Source organism: Thalassophryne amazonica, chromosome 7 (genome assembly GCF_902500255.1).
Source record: "Thalassophryne amazonica chromosome 7, fThaAma1.1, whole genome shotgun sequence".
Classification (NCBI taxonomy): domain Eukaryota; kingdom Metazoa; phylum Chordata; class Actinopteri; order Batrachoidiformes; family Batrachoididae; genus Thalassophryne; species Thalassophryne amazonica.
The window spans coordinates 80,646,745-80,667,080 of NC_047109.1; the positions used below are offsets into that span (position 1 = coordinate 80,646,745).

At 41.8% G+C, this 20,336-nt stretch overlaps 1 protein-coding gene across 1 annotated transcript in view; it reads left to right on the forward strand.

The window, feature by feature from the left end:
- The window catches only part of trim46a (tripartite motif containing 46a), a 33,469-nt gene extending 19,879 nt beyond the window's left edge, over positions 1-13,590 (forward strand). The window contains exons 8-12 of the mRNA XM_034174752.1: positions 2,504-2,625; positions 2,707-3,036; positions 10,593-10,822; positions 11,159-11,226; positions 12,872-13,590. Coding sequence (XP_034030643.1) covers positions 2,504-2,625; positions 2,707-3,036; positions 10,593-10,822; positions 11,159-11,226; positions 12,872-13,325 — 1,204 coding nt within the window. The 3' untranslated portion in view covers positions 13,326-13,590. The remainder of the gene's footprint in view (positions 1-2,503; positions 2,626-2,706; positions 3,037-10,592; positions 10,823-11,158; positions 11,227-12,871) is intronic.
- The last annotated feature ends 6,746 nt before the right edge of the window (positions 13,591-20,336 follow it).

The window sequence follows — 20,336 nt, forward strand, 5'->3', positions numbered from 1 at the left end:
CCTTTAAAGTAGACCTGCATTTAAATAAATGTGGTCAGATTTCAGAAAGAAATAGCTGATATGTATTTATAAGACCCTTGTGAATGCAGTAAAGTAAATCTGTAAGCCCAAATTTGTAATTCAGCGGAGAAATCTTCGTTTAAAAATGACAAATTTGCAGCTAAAATTTAGCCCTCTGTGAAAATAGTTTGTACAGCTGTATCATTTCCATGACGTCAGGGACAAGACGACGCGCTCCCGCCTTCAGTCCGATCCCACATTGAAATTGATTTTATCTGTTAGTAATGTTACTTATACACGTCCTGGTTTCAACATCCAAAAGTAAGCTGCAATGAATGTGAGATACAGATCTGTGTGCTCAGATCAGCAACAACATCGACAGCGGGCGCCGTTCTTCCTCTCCCGCTCTCTGCCTCCGCTGCGCTTATTAAGTCTGCGGGCTCATTAACGAGCTCGTTAACCGCCGACATGGGCCACTCACACCGCCCGTGTCTGCTTTGCAGCCGATGTTGTGACAGATTCAGCGCACAACACCGGCATCACCTCTCTGTCTACTGAATGGAGCTGCAGCACACTTGGCACAAGTCCTGAGATTACGCTCGCTGTTTTAATGCGAAGTGGCCGGTACACCTGTTGCTGCAAGGACAGACTTCTTGTGGCAAAATCCACAGCACCGCACGTCTCGGCAATCGGAGCCCCAGAGCTCCATGGATGCTGAGAGAGGGGATTCTGGGATTCTTTGCGGGTCTCGCCTCCATATCCCGCGATGGTACCGGAGGCGAAAGACAGTAGATTTTCATTGCGACACCACTCAATCAAACGGGCGTATGAAAAAGTCCCCCAAAATAATTTTCATGCACAAATAAAAGAAATGTGTACTCACCAAACGTGCCGGAAGACAATATGAAGTTTTAAAAAAGTAGATCCTTCCGTATAAGACAAGAAAAAGGTGCAGATGCAAACTGACGCAAATCCACAAATTACAACTGGCGCAATGCATGCTGGGAGAGGGTCTTGTCCGTGACCTCTCGGCAGCGTCCATGATGAGAGGAACAATTTGCGGAGGGCTAAATGTTAGCTGTAAATTTGTCATTTTGAAATGAAGATTTCTCCGTTGAATGACAGATCTGGGCTTGCAGATTTACTTTACTACATTCAGAAGGATCTCATGTGTAAATGTAAGTCATTTTTTGTTCAAAAAATCTGACTGCATTTTTTTCTATGCAGGTCTCCTTTAAGAATAGTGGAAATTTTTTTCCTCCCCAATTTCTGGCGCTGCTGTGTCCTCTAGTGGTTATTGCGCCCTTAGCACTTGACTATACTGCCTAAGCCAGGGGCCGGCTCTGGTCTGATGAGTCCACATTTCAAATTGTTTTTGGAAATCACGGATGTCGTGTCCTCTGGACAAAAGAGGAAAAAGACCATCCAGATTGTTACCAGTGCAAAGTTCAAAAGCCAGCATCTGTAATGGTATGGGGTGTGTTAGTGCCCATGTCATGGGCAACTTACACATCTGTGATGGTATGGGGGTGTGTTAGTGCCCATGTCATGGGCAACTTACACATCTGTGATGTCACCATTAATGCTGAAAGGTACATCCAGGTTTTGGAGCAACACATGCTGCCATCCAAGCAACGTCTTTTTTAGGGACCTCCCTGCTTATTTCAGCAACACAATGCCAAGCCACATTCCAGAGGTGTGAAACTCCGGCTTCAGAAAGTAAAAGTCCAGCCACATATTTGTTCCATCGTCCTAATAAACCAGCTGGTTGTAATTAGTTCAGCTGCTCAGGCATGTGTTTGAGCTAATTATTGAGATCACCTGTTTTAGGTGCACAGGTAAAAGCAACACATGGGAGAGTTTTTACTTTCTGAAGCTGGAGTTATATACCTCTGCATTCTGCACATGTTACAACAGTGTGGCTTCATAGTAAAAGAGTACGGGTACTAGACTGGCCTGCCTGCAGTCCAGACGTGTTGCCCATTGAAAATGTGTGGCACATTATGAAGCGCAAAATACGACAACGGAGACCCTGGACTGTTGAACAACTGAAGTCGTAAAAAGTGAAGCGCTGTGATTACTTTGCGGATCCACTGCACGCTCATGTTTTCCCTATCTGCATCAACATAGTCCAATACACCTCACTGCACTGAGGTGAAGTTGTCAGTAATGTTGTCCACAATTTTATTTACAAAAATATAAATAAAATTTCAATTCTGTGACTGACAAATTTAAATGCAATTTAATTGATGAATGGCTTTTCCTAATTTCGGAAAATTGGTTCAGAATTTTTCAAAATAAAACAAATTTTATGAAAAGAATCAGAATGTCAGAATATCCTTTATTTGCCAAGTTTCAACATGAATACAATGAATTTGACTTCAAAGAGAAACGTTTCTCTAACATGGATCTTGGTTTGCAAAACAACTGAGTGAACGCAGTGTGTCATCTCTACCTACACGTAATCTTTCTTTGTCTCATATTATTTTGTCTCCCCCTGCAGGCTGGTGAAAGCCATAGAAAGCCTCCAGTGTTTCTCTCTCCCTGCTGAACCCTCTTTCGGACACTTTCATCTAGATGCATCCAAGGAGCTCAAGCTCATCAACAACGTGGACTTCATACATGGTTGGTGTGACCTGATTCATCTGAAAGGAAGAAGCACCTCATTGTGATAAATGACCGCCGTGATGTCTGTCTGTCTCACAGCGCCTCTGGCTCCTGTAATTGACACTCAGAAGACACTAGCATACGACCAGCTCTTTCTGTGCTGGCGCCTCCCTCAGGACTCGGCCCCGGCGTGGCACTTCTCTGTTGAGTACCAGAGACAGGCGGGAGGTGCTGGAGCCACATGGGGCGGCACCAGATCCCCGACCAGTGCGACAGTGTGGCAGCGCATCGATGATGTGAGAGGAACCAGTGCTGTGATTGACAGGCTGCAGACCAACAGCGTGTATGTGCTCAGAGTCCGAGGCTGCAACAAGGCCGGGTTTGGAGACTACAGTGAAGAGATTTACCTCCACACGCCTCCAGCACCTGGTGAGACATGCACATCAGACATGGATGACCTCTAATTTCCTGCTTTTAAACTCAGATAAAACTGAAGTTATTGTACTTGGCCCCACAAATCTTAGAAGCATGGTGTCTAACCAGATCGTTACTCTGGATGGCATTTCCCTGATCTCTAGTAATACTGTGAGAAATCTTGGAGTTATTTTTGATCAGGATATGTCATTCAAAGCGCATATTAAACAAATATGTAGGACTGCCTTTTTGCATTTACGCAATATCTCTAAAATCAGAAAGGTCTTGTCTCAGAGTGATGCTGAAAAACTGATTCATGCATTTATTTCCTCTAGGCTGGACTATTGTAATTCATTATTATCAGGTTGTCCTAAAAGTTCCCTAAAAAGCCTTCAGTTGGTTCAGAATGCTGCAGCTAGAGTACTGACGGGGACTAGCAGGAGAGAGCATATCTCACCCGTGTTGGCCTCCCTTCATTGGCTTCCTGTTAATGCTAGAATAGAATTTAAAATTCTTCTTCTTACTTATAAGGTTTTGAATAATCAGGTCCCATCTTATCTTAGGGACCTCGTAGTACCATATTACCCCATTAGAGCGCTTCGCTCTCAGACTGCGGGCTTACTTGTAGTTCCTAGGGTTTGTAAGAGTAGAATGGGAGGCAGAGCCTTCAGCTTTCAGGCTCCTCTCCTGTGGAACCAGCTCCCAATTCAGATCAGGGAGACAGATACCCTCTCTACTTTTAAGATTAGGCTTAAAACTTTCCTTTTCGCTAAGGCTTATAGTTAGGGCTGGATCGGGTGACCCTGGACCATCCCTTGGTTATGTTGCTTAGACGTAGACTGTGTTTCATAATTATTGTATGGCCTTGCCTTGCAATGTGGAGCGCCTTGGGGCAACTGTTTGTTGTGATTTGGCGCTATACAAGAAAAAAGTTGATTGATTGATTGATTGATCTGTTAGAGAGACACTGTTATTCATGCAGAACTAGTAAGTTCAAGATTTGTTAAGCTGTTTTGTTACACATTGCTTATCACACATGAAGGCAAGTGAGCATGAATCTTCGCTGCCAAGGAGGCGAAAACATGACAAGAAACAAAATTGTGATCGGCGACGGCATAATGCGTTCTGCAGCTTCACTGTGAGATGATGATTATTATCATGTTTGCAATGTACTGGACATGGGAGAATTTGGCAGATACTTTTTAATTAGTCATCGTTGTCTTGGCAATCTCTCGGTGGTGGGGAAGATTGTCTCTTGATCGATGGGATGGTGGACCTGGAGATGACTGAACATGCTTGATGCGTGCGCTGTTTTTGATAGACACTGTATGTGGTTGCTGAGGAAAGCTTCAGTCAGGCAAGATCTTGAATTTGAATTAAGTGAATTTTTATTCAGCGCGTGCACACACACACACACACACACACACACACACACACACACACACACTTAACAAAAGTATCTCTCATAATACAAAACAAAACAAAAGAAAGCAAAAAACTCAAACAATTTCCCAGTTTTGTGTGGCCGAAAGGGTGTAGGCTGATGCAAAAGCTTAGAAACACCCACCCCTTTCACCAGCTGCTATACACTAGAGGTGGGCAAAACTGGGAATTTTGGTATTGATCCGATACCAAGTAAATACAGGCCCAGTATCGCCGATATCAATACCGATACTTTTTCATATTTAAGATTCATAGATCCAAAGGATCCAAAAGACCTAGGATAGAATTTTGCCAAACATTGTATGTGACAACAGAATACTTTATTATCACAGTCAACATTTTTGTTTAAAAAAATATCACTCAACACAACTTAAAACAAAATCTCCTGAGGTAGAGGGCTGAAAAACCACAGTACAAGGGTGCGCTGCTCCGTGTTGTGTGACACAGTGCAGCGCTGCTCTTAGAGACAGAGAGTAGACTTTGATGAATCTGCGCACACAGCAGTCAGTGTGTGCAGGAGAGAAAAAAGCTTGAGTATCGACCTTTTTACACGAGGATCGTTCAATATCAATACCAGCGTTGGTATCGATATGATCGATATTAGGATCGATCTGCCCACCTCTACGATACACACATATACGTACACTCATAACAACAAATCAATCAATCAATCAACTTTTTTCTTGTATAGCGCCAAATCACAACAAACAGTTGCCCCAAGGCGTAGTGTTTCTTCTGCCCCTTCTGGACAGTTTTCCTTCTCTCAGCTGTGAGCAGAACAGCTGCTTGTCAAGTCAGCTGTCATCCATCTTAATGACATGACCCACTCACCGAAGATGGTTCTTGATGGCACATTCTATGCCAAAGATGTTGGATCTCGTCATCGATGCCAGCACTTGATGACACATGACTGTCCAGGTATGGAAAATGGGTCACATTCTCCAAGACCTGTCTGTGCAGATTCACAGCAGGAAGTTTTGGATTGACCATGTTGGGTGGAGGTTGATACAGGACCTGTGTCTTCTTCAGTTTAATGTGAAGACCAAGGTTGGTGTCAAGGATTTTCTGAAGACTTTCTTCCATAAAGGGTGAGACACTGCTGTCTTCAGCATACTGGAAGTCCAGGAGTGAAGTGGTGCTGGTTTTCTTCTTCGCGTTCAGTCGACTCAGGTTGAAGAGCTTTCCATCCATTCTATACATGATGTCAATTAATGGTGGCACCTTGTCCTTGATCAGGTGGAGGATCGTTGCCGTGAAGCTGATAAAGCAGGTAGGGCCAAATACACAGCCCCGCTTTACTCCTGATTCAACACTTAAAGCTTGAGGTTTTGTGCCATTTACCAAAACTTTGGTGGAAGGGACCATCATCACTCACTCACCCTCAACTGCTTACTACAATTAAGGGTCACGGGGGGCTGGAGGCTATCCCAACAGTCATAGGACATGAGGCAGGGTACACCCTGGACAGGACGCCAGTCTGTCGCACAGCCCGAGCCATAATTTAATTTCATTTAATTAATTTATATAGTGCCATATCACAACAAAGTTGCCACAAGGCGCTTCACACAAGTAAGGTCTAACCTTACCAACCCCCAGAGCAAACACACAGGTGACAGTGGTAAGGAAAAAAGGCTCACTGAGGAAGAAACCTCAAGCAGAACAGACCCAAAGGGGTGACCCTCTGTTTGGGACCATGCTACAGACACAAATTACAAAACAATTCACTCCACGCCCATCAGAAACAGACACCACACCCGTCAGAAACAGAATCCACGCCCATCAGAAACAGACACCACACCAATTATCTACATTTTACAGTAATGTATGATTGGGTGGTTATGTCAAACATCCCCAAAATACACCAATTCTGGATCTGTGCATGTAGAAACTACACTGCTGTGACCAAATTTTTGACTTGTAACAGCTTATTTCATGACCAGGCTTGGGGAGTAACAGAATACATGTAACAGCGTTACGTAATTAGGATACAAAAAAAAGGTAACTGTATTCCGCTACAGTTACAGAAAAAAAGACGTATTCAGATTACAGGTATATTTAGTAAAAATGGGGATTAGTTCGCAGGATTACAATTTTAATGCATTTTATGATATTATCTGTATATATTTTTTTTTTTTCTTGGAAACAAAAACGTCCCTTCATGGACAGCGACATGACGTCTCCTAACTGGGCAAAATATTGATGAAGTACCCGGATGTTAATGCATTTTCAATGGAGATTCGCGACTGAACACACTCAGAAAAATGCTCGCAAAATACGTGTTAAAAAATGCCATTTTGACCTGGATATCGAGCCAGTAAAATTAAATTACATTAAATTATGTCAGGAAGGTATTAAACTTACTCTGACACACACACATTCCCAAATATTAGTGTTGAAAGTTACACGGATCTGGGCTGTTCAAACTGCTGAGCTGAGGCGTCCTGCTGCAGCTGTGTTCAGCGCAGCGCGGCTCCTAAAACCATTACAATACATTTATATACATATTATATTTTTACACAATTATCCTTTATTGACCGAGTTTCATTCATGAAGTCAGTGGTGTGGGTACACATCTCTATGTGTGGGTGTGACTGTGAGCGGCACAGCGCGGGTCATTATAATCTCATTATTTTAAGGTGCAAATTTAAAAAAAAAAAATCCCCAGTCTTGTCAAACAATTTTAATCACTAACGACAAGTATTTTAACTAGACATTGGTCTAGCAGTGGAAAATATCAACTAGACATAAGTGAAGAGTTAATGGTCCGTGTCATCGGGCGACACGGCAGGAGACATACAGCTGTTTATCATCCAAATATCATGGACAAAGTGACAAGAAGAACCAAAACCACTTACTTATGGAAGAAAATATTGTCTCCCTTGTTCCTCCGTTTGTGGCTTTGCCAACAAGTGCAGCTTTCCGGCATATTCCACCTGTTTCTTGAACTTCTACGCACGCAAATCACTAACTTGCCCGGAATTAAAGTGGTGATCACACCTCCTTACTGACAGTATTTACTTAATGGTTTTCATTATGATGCTGTTCTTATTTTGAAAGTTCAATAAGTCATCATCATCAATTTTCATCAATTTTATTTATATAGCGCCAAATCACAACAAACAGTTGCCCCAAGGCGCTTTATATTGTAAGGCAAGGCCATACAATAATTACGTAAAAACCCCAACGGTCAAAATGACCCCCTGTGAGCAAGCACTTGGCGACAGTGGGAAGGAAAAACTCCCTTTTAACAGGAAGAAACCTCCAGCAGAACCAGGCTCAGGGAGGGGCAGTCTTCTGCTGGGACTGGTTGGGGCTGAGTGAGAGAACCAAGAAAAAGACATGCTGTGGAGGGGAGCAGAGATCAATCACTAATGATTAAATGCAGAGTGGTGCATACAGAGCAAAAAGAGAAAGAAACACTCAGTGCATCATGGGAACCCCCCAGCAGTCTAAGTCTATAGCAGCATAACTAAGGGATGGTTCAGGGTCACCTGATCCAGCCCTAACTATAAGCTTTAGCAAAAAGGAAAGTTTTAAGCCTAATCTTAAAAGTAGAGAGGGTGTCTGTCTCCCTGATCCGAATTGGGAGCTGGTTCCACAGGAGAGGAGCCTGAAAGCTGAAGGCTCTGCCTCCCATTCTACTTTTACAAACCCTAGGAACTACAAGTAAGCCTGCAGTCTGAGAGCGAAGCGCTCTATTGGGGTGATATGGTACTACGAGGTCCCTAAGATAAGATGGGACCTGATTATTCAAAACCTTATAAGTAAGAAGAAGAATTTTAAATTCTATTCTAGAATTAACAGGAAGCCAATGAAGAGAGGCCAATATGGGTGAGATATGCTCTCTCCTTCTAGTCCCCGTTAGTACTCTAGCTGCAGTACTAAGTGGACTGATATGTTCAACATGGTGCGAATGCCATGTGAAAGACTAAGATAATTTTATGTTTACTGCTCAAGTAGCAGAATTTTTTTGTTTTGTATATTGTTCTGCAAGCCACTTTTAATTACAAATTCATCCGCACACTGCCTCAGTTTTCATTATCCTTTATTTGTTTGCCATTTTTTGTTGAAAATTTAGCAGGTGAACACTGGGTGTGTTTAAAACAATATTTGTGGGTGCTCTTAATTCATAATGTGAAGTAAAACAGAGCATGCCATGTAAAAGAAACAGTTTTATTTTTGCTTAATAAACTGTACTATGTGGTCAAGACTATTTCTATTTAGTTTCTTTTGTCTGTATTAGCATATTTGATATTGGAGTAATCCAGAAGTAACTGAAAGTAATCAAATTACATTACTTTAATATCAATGTACTTGAATTATGTTACTGACTACATTTTTCAACAGGTAACTAGTAACTGTATCGGAATACATTTTTAAAGTAACCCTCCCAACCCTGTTCATGACATACCTCATGAGTTCATATCTGATTTCCTGCTCACTCTTTTCAGATACGCCCACTCAGTGGGTATGTGCTCCGTCTGAGAGAGAAGAGCTGGGCTGTTCAACCATGAGGCCTGAAACACTCAGCAAGTGTCACACTCGCATTGCGTGTTGAGTTTCTCTTCAGGGGTTCATATTAAGAAATTAAACTTTGCAGACAGGCAGCAGAGATGTGTGTCTTGTAGCATGTGAAACGCTCCCCTCTAGAGAACAGACCCAGTGCCAATTTTTTAATACATGCAGCTTAACTGACAGAAAAATAATTGGCAGACAGGCACTTTGGCATCATATTGGCAACATTAAATAATCAACACCCTTTATATAACGGCTGTGTGGATCCTTGTCATTTGATTGGTGGGTTGTATGTCACTTAACATGGATTATTCATACCATTTGCCGCCGTTTCATTTATCAACATCAAAACCGGTTCTTCACATAACTTTATTTTTTGTAACTGTATTGCTTTCGAGAGGTGTTTACTGCTGTAGAGATTGTGCGTAACAGTCAGCTGGGGGCGTTTTACATGCACTTAAGCATGATTACGTTATGAAAAAAAGGACTTTTAGAATTCTTCCTCATCCTTTAATACATCCCTCTGGTTCTCATAATTAATGGTTGTACCTGATGTGTTTCTGCCGTACAAACTGTTTGTCAAGAGTGGAGGATTTAAATGCACAAACACAGCAACGCACAATCGTGTATTTTACCTTAGTCGACCTTGTCTGGCAGCACACACACACACACACACACACACACACACACACACACACACACACACACACACACACACACACACACACACACACACACACACACACACACACACACACACACACCTCCTTGCTCCACAAACTATTCTCTTCTACAGCACCACAAAATATTGTGTTTGTTTTAAGGGATGTCATGAAATGTGAAACGCCCTGTCGATCATATTTCACACAATAATATGGATTTACATGAAAGTACATTGTGATCATCTTATTTGAATTTTTTAATAATATAATACTTGTGGTGACATTATTGGATTATGTATAGGGTGCACTAATGTCTCCCAGATCACAATATTCACAACCTGTAAAACATGGCAGCAATGTGTGCAGAAATGCACTTTGTGGACCCAAGACAGACCTGGGTCCTATGGGACCAAGACACCTGAATGTATTATTACATTTCATCACCTGAGAGTCTGTGGGGTATTTCTGTAGATAAAAATGTTTGTCTTGAAGGAAACCTGCTGTTTGATATTATCTGACTGAAAAGGTGCACCATATCACCCCTTTAAATAAGTTGGGTTTATTTTATCAATTATATTTCCATTTTTTTTTAAACAGCTTGATATTATCATTTTTTTTCATGTCCTGTTTTTCCAGCTACAATTTTGTCCTTTTGTGCTACAAGTAATACATCATTGGTTAATGCTGCTTCCATGTATTTTCATTCTTTGTCAAATTCCACATATTTCCTTTTAGAAACATCATTTGAGCAAACGTCCATAATTGATCCCGTTCATTTAAATGGAGTAAGGGACAGACAGCTCACTGTTAAGTGCTACTTTGGGAAAAGCAGTTCAAAACATTTCAAATTCATTGTTAAAACTGATGTGTAGTCTGTCTGAAGTCCTCCTCCCTCCCTTTAACTTCCTTTTCTTTTTCCCTCCTGTTATGTTTCCTTTCTTCTCCTCCCAGTGTTAAATTTCTCACTGGACTCTCGTTGGGGGCTGCACGCCGACAGGCTGGCACTCGGTAAAGGGCAGACCTACGCCCGCAGTGTGCCTGGAGTCTCTCTTCTGCAGGTTGCAGATCGTGCACTCACTTCTTGCCATTTGACCTCTGACCTCTTGGTGGCAGACTTGGCTGTCAGTCAAGGCAGACATTACTGGGCATGTTCAGTGGAGCCTGGCTCCTACCTGGTCAAGGTGAGACTGAGCTGACATGTTGGATTTTCACACCTTTTATTGATAGCAGGATTAATAATGATGAGTGGCACAGAGATTTCAGATTTAATATCACCGTGAACCTTAAAGAATCCCTTTTATGTCACTGTGACAAGATTGTAGCTGCAAAGATAAAAAAATCTTTTAAGATTTACACTGCTGCAACGCACAATAAATGATGCCAATTTTAGCAGCAGTGCTTGATGTGCATCAGGGTTTTGTGTCTGTGTGTGTGTTAGTTCAGTTCTAATGCTGATAGTCTCAGCTGCAAGCATCTTGAATTCAGTCATGAGTATGGAGACATTATTTCCTCCACAGGTTGGAGTGGGACAGGAATCGAAACTACAAGAGTGGTTCCGTCTCCCTGAGGACATGACCAGCCCACGGTACCTAATTCTTACCACGCTAAATGTTATATAGTGAATGTTTGTGAGTTCAATGGTACGAGTTCAATGGAACAAACCATTCAACTCAGCTTCGCCTCATTGAATGGTTTGTTCAAGCTTTCTCTGAATAAAATATTCGTTCCATTGAAAGAATGTAAAAACATTCATTATTTGCTTTATATAACGGCTAAAACAGATCCTTGTCATTTTATATTTTATTAATTTAGAAACAACAGAAAAGGGACTTACATTTTGGTGTCCCACTGCTGCTACAGTCCAAATTGTGATGTGTCGTCCAGTGATGCTGTGCACTGACTTCAGACTTAGATTAAAAAAAAAAAGACTTTGTGTAGCTCCTTGGTCCAGCCAAAACTTCAGCTTTTCACTTCAGCTTTTCATCTGAACAGTTCTTCATGCATCCAGACGGCTTACAGCGGAGTGGATTTTGTGTATGTGTGTGCGTTACAAGAATTAGCAGCATCAGTTAGCTCGTTGTCCCCTGCGCGCACACACACGCAACTGGGTCAGCACTTGTGCGCGCGCGTGTACTACCAAAAAAAAAGACTGTGTACATCCTCAAGGCAGTGAAAAAAAAAATCACATCAGAAATTAGTTCAGCTTTTCATTCTTTCTTCCTGCCATGTGTTACAAGAATTAGCAGCTGTCAGTTAGCTCAATCAAATCATCGTATCGTTGTCCCCTGCACGCACACACACACAACCGGGTCGGTGCTTGTGCGCGCATGTACTACCAAAAAAGACTGTGTGTAGCGGCTGCACTCTGCGTTGTGTTGTTATGACTCCGCCCATTCAACTCATGAGCTCCGGCATGGGAGTCGGACTGTCTAACCAGAAGGCTAAAACCCAGGGCTCTGGCCTTGTGACCAGAGAATCCTTTTGAGCTGTTGGGAGTGAGGTTTACTAACTACATCTGCACAGCGACACCTGCTGGCCTCCGTTACATGTGTACATCCTCAGTGCAGCGAAAAAAGATCATGTCAGAAATTAGTCCAGCTTTTCATTGTTCCTGCCAACAGTCTCCAGACAGCACAGTGGACTTGTTTTGTGTGTGTGTGCGCACATGCACGCGCATGTGTGGGCGCACGTGCATGTGCGTGCACAAGCACGTGTGGGGGCGTGCGTGCGTGTTCAGGAGCACATGTGGGGGCGTGCGTGCAGAGTGCAATGGTACCAAATGTATGGAACCAAATTGGCACTCTCAATTGAGCCAAACTGCAGTCTAAATGCAATGCAACACAAATGGGACGAATAATCCATGTCATGTGACATACAAAGCACCAATAAAATGACAAGGATCCACTCAGCCATTATATAATGTGTCTTAAAGGGGTCATATTGTATGTCTTCTCAGCAAGCTCATATAGGACACGTGAGACTTTTAAAAGTCAATTTGCGACTGTGAAATCCAGCATTAATGTCCGCAAATCATCAGACCCAACAGGGTTATTCCCTAATTGTAAGTTTTTTTGCAGTCAGTCATACCAGCTCCATTGATGCATCAGTAGTTGAGTACGTACAGCTGTAATCGGACTTGCGCTGTAGATTACTGTTGTTTGCATTTTTTGACATTACTTTTCTGTCCCCTGGTCACCGCTGACTCCTCCCACCCTCTGCCTCCCCGCCAGCTGTGACCCAGACAGTGGCCATGACAGCGAGGCGGAAGATGGTCAGGACTCTCCTCCCTTCTGTTTCCTCACCATGGGCATGGGCAAGATCCTGCTGCCTCAAGGACATTGCCAAAATCAGAGCAAGGGGGAGAGCCAGAGCCTGGGAAGAGTGAACTCCCACAGCAGCAGCAGCAGCCACGCTAACCTGCTCCACTCCCACACCGCCCCTCTGCCCCCACGCCTGGGCGTGTGTCTCGACTGTGAAAAAGGATGCGTCACCTTCTATGATGCCCACTCACTGCGCGTGCTGTGGGAGGGACACGTGGACTGTTCGGTACCTGTGTGTCCGGCCTTCTGCTTCATAGGAGGGGGGGCCCTGCAACTACAGGATCTGGTGGCGAATCGGAACACAGAGGAGCCGCCGCCACGGAGAGTAACCATTCAGTCACGTGCAACAAACCTCTGTAAATAAATCATAAAGGAGGCAGCGACTCACAGGCACAATTCACTCAGTCCTCACTTGAAAATATTAACATCTCCTTTGACCTAATTTTACTAAATCTATTACTGCATTTTTTTTCTTTGTCTTTGAAAAACCTTTATGTCTACAGTGACTGAACAGATTTTAGACTATGCGGAATTCTGATACAATTAGCCAAATATACGGTGGCGAATAAGGGATTCCAGCACTTACTAAAACAACACTAGCAAATGTAGAAAACATTTATAAATATAAAATCACCTACATCACTTCAAAAACAGGTTGTTACATCTAGAAACTTCTTGAAAATTGAAAACTCCCATGTAAACACAGTATAGTGCATCCTGGAAAGTATTCACAGCACTTCACTTTTCACATTTGTTATGTTACAGCCATATTATTAAATTCATTTTTTCCCTCTACATTCTACACACAATACCCCATAATGACAACATCAAATTTTTTTTGATTTTTGCAAATTTATTAAAAATAAAAAAAATAAGAAATCACACATACATAAGTATTCACAGCCTTTGCCATGAAGCTCAAAATTGAGCTCAGGTGCATCCTGTTTCCATTGATCATCCTTGAGAGGTTTCTACAGCTTAATTGGAGTCCACCTGGTGTAAATTCAGTTGATTGGACATGATTTGGAAAGGCACACACCTGTCTACACATAAGGTCCCACAGCTGACAGTGCACGTCAGAGCACAAACCAAGCATGAAGTCAAAGGAATTGTCTGTATACGTCCGAGACAGAATTGTCTTGAGGCACAAATCTGAGGAAGGGTACAGAAACATTTCTGCTACTTTGATGGTCCCATTGAGCACAGTAGCCTCCATCATCCATAAATGGAAGAAGTTCAGATCCACCAGGACTCTTCCTAGAGCTGACCACCAGTCTAAATTGAGAGACTGGGGGAGAAGGGCCTTAGTCGTGGAGGTGACCAAGAACCCGATTGTCACTGTCAGAGCTCCAGCATTCCTCTGTGGACAGAGGAGAACCTTCCAGAAGGACAACCATCTCTGCAGCAATCCACCAATCAGGTCTGTATGATAGAGTGGCCAGACAGAAGCCACTCCTTAGTAAAAGGCACATGGCAGCCCACTTGGAATTTACCAAAAGGCACCTGAAGGACTCTCAGACCATGAGAAACAAAATTCTCTGGTCTGATGAGACAAAGATTGAACTCTTTGGTGTGAATGTCAGGCGTCAGGTTTGGGGGAAACCAGGCACCATCCCTACAGTGAAGCATGGTGGTGGCAGCATCATGCTGTGGGGATGTTTTTCAGCGGCACAAACTGTGAGACTCGTCAGGATTGAGGAAAAGATGAATGCAGCAATGTACAGAGACATCCTGGATGAAAACCTGCTCCAGAGTGCTCTTGACCTCAGACTCGGGTTCGGTTCATCTTTCAGCAGGACAGTGACTCTAAGCACACAGCCAAGATATCAAAGGAGTAGCTTCAGGACAACTCTGTGAATGTCCTTGAGTGGCCCAGCCAGAGCCCAGACCTGAATCTGATTGAACATCTCTGAAGAGATCTGAAAATGTCTGTGCACCGACGCTGCCCATCCAACCTGATGGAGCTTGAGAGGTGCTGCAAAGAGGAATGGGCAAAACTGCCCAAAGACAGGTGCACCAAGCTTGTGGTATTATATTCAAGAAGACTTGAGGCTGTAATTGATGCCAAAAGGTCCATCAACAAAGTATTGATCAAAGAGAGTGAATACTTATGCACATTTGATTTGTTAGGTTTTTTGTTTTTAGTAAATTTGCAAAGATTTCCAAAATACTTTTTTTCATGTTGTCAGTATGGGGTGTTTTGAGCAGAGTTTTGAGGGGGGGAAATGAATTTACTCCATTTTGGAATAAGGCTGTAACATAAAATGTAGATAAAGTGAAGTGCTGTGAATACTTTCTGGATGCACTGTGTGTACTAGTAAAACCTTTAGCACATGTAACATCTTAACTCAATAACATGTCTGCTTACACAACGCACCCAAACGCAAATGTTTTCCAAAGCTCCACAACACAACAGAAGTACGAACACCACAAGAAGTGTGGTCTTCTACATTAACTAGGACTTTAACTGACTTCTACTGTTCAATGCAGTGTAGATAATGAAATAAAACTTGAAAATATAGCAAGCGTAAACATAAAATAATCAAAGTAAATAAATAAACTTATTCAGCTCTGTTGACCAGGTTAAGCTACAGAGTGGAGCAGCATGATGCCAGAAACAGTTCATCAGTTAAAGTCCTCTGAGAAGAAACCTTGAGTTGACAGTACTTTCATTGCATTGTGGCCATTTGTAGCACACATGGGATTTTGGGTGTTTTGTCTCATTTTTCAGCAGCGAGTTACTAACATTTTTTTTTTTTCATGTGCTGCAGGTTTGTGTTCTCCATATTTGTGTTTTTTATTTTTGTTTATTCCAGTTTTTAAGACATCTTTGTTACCTGTTCTAGAATTTTGTGTTTCCTGCATTTGCTATAGTTGTCTTCATTTGGATGTGTTGTGACCCGTATCTGCCAAAGTACAAATACCTTTACAACACATATGAAGAAAATATGTTTATAATTTAAGAAAAAGTCACTTAATCATGCGACTGGATCACAAATGTTGCTTTAGAACTTAAGTTGCCTTTGTGCAGATAAATGACTGTCATTGCGTAAAAGCACCTCAGATGTATCGTACATCGAACCTCAGATATTCAGGATTATTTTTACATATAAGTGACAGCAAGCAGTACTGATGTCTATACAGCAGATTTGGAGAATTTGAAGATATTTTAGCTGCTGAATTGTATATTTCTGTTTGGATGCGCTGGGATCATGTGTCGCAATCTCTAAATTGTCCCAGCTGGCTTTTTATAAAGTTGTTCTGCATTTCAAAAGGGCATGTGTGGCATTTCAGCTGGGATAACACACACACACACACACACACACACACACACACACACACACACAACACACACACACACACACACACACACACACACACACACACACACACACACACACACACACACACACACACACACACACACACACACACATATTGTTCGTTCAATGCTCTTAGACTGCATAAAGCATAAAATAAAAATGTTATCATGCAGGTCTACTTATTTAGTACAGTGTACATTTTAATGTTTTATATTTTGCTTAAAGATGAGATCGTTTGATGGTTTATGTGATCAGGATACAATTTTTGGCTTGAGGTTCGTGTTGATGTTCTGATGTGAAGTTCAGAAGCGCGTTCTTCTGACAAAGTGCTATTTGATTATTATTCAGTGATTTTTCTTAGTGTAACTGTCTTATTCGGTAGATTTACAGTTACATCTGGGGAATGTAAACACACTGTTATGCATCATTTAAATGCGAGAAATTGTCTATATTGTGATATTTTCAAATTGGCTCTGAATGTCCTTTGATATAACAGGATTTTGCGGTGTGCGTATGCTTGTGTCAGTGGGGGGGTATACAAAACTCTGGCAGGCTTTCATGCTTGGCGTGTGTGTGTCCTATCATGGATGATATGTCAAATTATAGTATACGTTATTATGGAGCACTTGAATGACTTGTGGTGTCTCAGAAATCCCTTAATGTACTTGATGATTTGCTAACAGAATGTTTCTGTTAATGTGATTAAAGAAATGATTAAATGATTCATAACTGTAGTAGCACAATACATTACATATCAAATACTGAGCACACTGGAAGTGTCAGCGTTAAAGGTGTAGTTCCTTTTGATTTTTTTTTAACATTTACGTCATGGAATAATTTTTCACAACTCTAAGTCATGCTTGTCAGGAGAAATTTCGTCCTTCTGTACATCCTTGTGGCAAACCTTCGTATCTTAAAACTCAAAAACTGTGAAATTCTCAAAATTGTAATTTTCATACATTAATACTGGAAAGTCAAAGCTCTGCGTGCCCCCCCCCCCCCCCCCAAAGAAAAAACCCCCATGCATTTCTGACTTTTATAAATGCCTTTTTTTCCTCTGAATTTTGGGTTTCAAGTAGGAAATGTAAGAGAAGACCTGAAATGCTCACATCACCCACTAGACGGTGACAAAAAGCTGCTCAAATGTTTATTCATGTGAGAAATTAAATTTTGGTGAAAATAAGATGGGCTGACATCCAAAAATCAACTTATAGTTTTTTTTTTTCCCTTGCCCTTATGAGCAACTTACTTGTGTTACCTGTTGGTCACATAAAGGAATCACAATCTTATTTTGCCAGTATGGCCAAAATTTGTCTCTTCTGAAACAATTATGAATTTTGACCTACATGAGTTAAAATACAGTGACGAAACACCAAGTTGTATTTTCAGTGACGACATGACAGATGACATGGGGGCTTTTCCAACCCTTGAAGAGTATGCTAGGAAACAGTCTGACGTGTTGTCCTTTTTAAATAAATAAATATGCTTGATTGCACATCTGTACAATCTGTAAATAGAAACTACACTCACTTTATTAGGTACACCTTTTCAATTACTTGTTAACAGAAATAGCTAATCAGCCAATCACATGGCAGCAACTCAATGCATTTCAGCATCTAGACGTGAGGATGACTTGCTGGAGTTGAAACCAAGCATCAGAATGGGGCAGAAAAGGGATTTAATCGACTTTGAGGGTGGCATGGTTGTTGGTATCAGGCTGGTCTGAGTATTTCAGAAACTGCTGATCGACTGGGATTTTCATCAATCAATCAACATTTATTTATAAAGCGCTTTACAGCACCGACTGGTGTCCAAAGTGCTTAACATGCATCATGCACAACCATCTCTAGGGTTTACAGATGGTTGAATGGGTGACTGTGTGATGATCATGTCAATGTGGACCAACATCTCCGAGGAATGTTTCCAACACCTTGTATATATGCCATGAAGAATTAAGGCAGTTCTGAGGACAAAAAGGGGGTCCAACCTGGTACTGGCAAGGTTTACCTAATAAATCAAATCAAATCAACTTCATTTATATAGCGCAAAATCACAACAAACAGTTACCCCAAGGTGCTTTATATTGTAAGGCAAAGCCATACAATAATTACGGAAAAACCCCAACGGTCAAAACGACCCCCTGTGAGCAAGCACTTGGCGACAGTGGGAAGGAAAAACTCCCTTTTAACAGGAAGAAACCTCCAGCAGAACCAGGCTCAGGGAGGGGCAGTCTTCTGCTGGGAAAAAATGGCCGGTGAGTGGATGTTGGAGGATCAAACAGCTCTGCTATGCTCCATGTGGTATTATTAGCATAATGGAGCTGAAGAAACACAGGAGACTTTCAGTTGTAACTGAATGCCCCCGCCCCCCTGCCCACCAAAAATGAAATAAATAAATTCAAAATTGAAACACAGAGACAGTGACTGACAATGCTAACAAACATAGATCATCCTGTTTGAGATGATCATGTGCTTCCTTCTTCATGTAACATCTCATGGAGCAAACACAGGATTATTTGGAATGGAACATCCCGAAAATAAATACCAGCAAACAAAATTAGCTGTCATTTTCAGATATGCCACAGAAATAAACACACTTAATAAGAACGAGATTTCAGCAAAAAGTAAATGTGGTTTGGTTTGTGGAAAATTGAAAGGAACTGCACCTTTAACTGCATCATCTTAAACTGCAGCGGCGTCTCCAACCTTCTCTTCTTGTGCCAGAAGTGGGATGAAGTCACTGTTAAGTCATTCTCAAGTCATCAATCTGCAAGTCCCATGTCAAGTCTCAAGTCAGCTTGCAAGCAATTGGTGGTCATTATGACATGAGGTTTGACTTGGGACTTGCTGATTCATGACTTGAGAGTAACTTGATGGAGACTTCGGTCCACCTCTGTCTTGTGCAATAAATACGACACCTGTATGACTGACCTGACTGATTACACAATAACGCCTTGGACTCATCTGCCCTGCTTTGGTTGCAAAAGTCTTGTATTTCCATGTCAAATTGTGGGTTTAATTGTTGTGTGCAATGAAGGCGTCATGTTTTGAGTGATGGTAAACATAAAAGCAGCACTTGCTGAAGGATTTAGAAAAACAGCAGGCACCCTGTGTAAATGTCATGGAGACACTGTTACTGTGTATGTGTGCAAAGAGAAGCGTGAGTGAGTGAGTGAGTGGCCCGCAACTGCCAAAAGAGGCAGGGATTGTTCCTGCCACAGGGTGGTTAATAACCGCTTTGAAATGTTTTTATGATGGCATTTTAGAAACTGTACCTGTGTCATATGCTGGCTGGATGTTGTGATTTTAGTTTGTTTGAGTGCACCTCGGACCTGCTGGGGCAACCCCGAGTGGAAACAAGGGAGCAGCCGAAGGGTCTTACTATGTGTGTATGTATAGGTATGGTACATTTTGTATATTTGTTGTGTATGAAAGTTATGTGGCCATGTTGTTGTGCTGTCTTCTTGGCCAAGTCACTCTTGGAAAATAGATTTTTAATCTCAATGAGGCTTTTACCTGGTTAAATAAAGAATGAATATATATATATATATATATATATATATATATATATATATATATATATATATATATATATATATATATATATATATATATATATATATACGACTGGAGAGCCAGGACACACCTTTGCACATCTGAGGATCAACAACAGCACAGAGTACAAGCACAAGCAGAGATCCAGTAGAACCGGTAGCTCAAACGGGTTATGATCACCCAGGCAGGACGACAAAAGAAAACATTTCCTGAAGGGTAAAAGACATGAATACATACCCTGTGTAACCTCGTGATGCTTGTTTTCATCTTTGTGCGTCTGTCTCTCCCCACCACACATCAGCTCGAAGCTGCTGCAGTGATACAAATTCACCATTTGGTGGCGACATTGGTTGATGTTTTTGTTTGATTCCTCTGTCTGTAAAGCAACGGGTGCACTTTCTGTTGGCGCTGACCTACCTGTCTGTTCACAAATGTGCGGGTTGCAGTTGCAGCAGGTGTGCACTCGGGTGTTTTGGTACCGACAACATCTGACCGCAC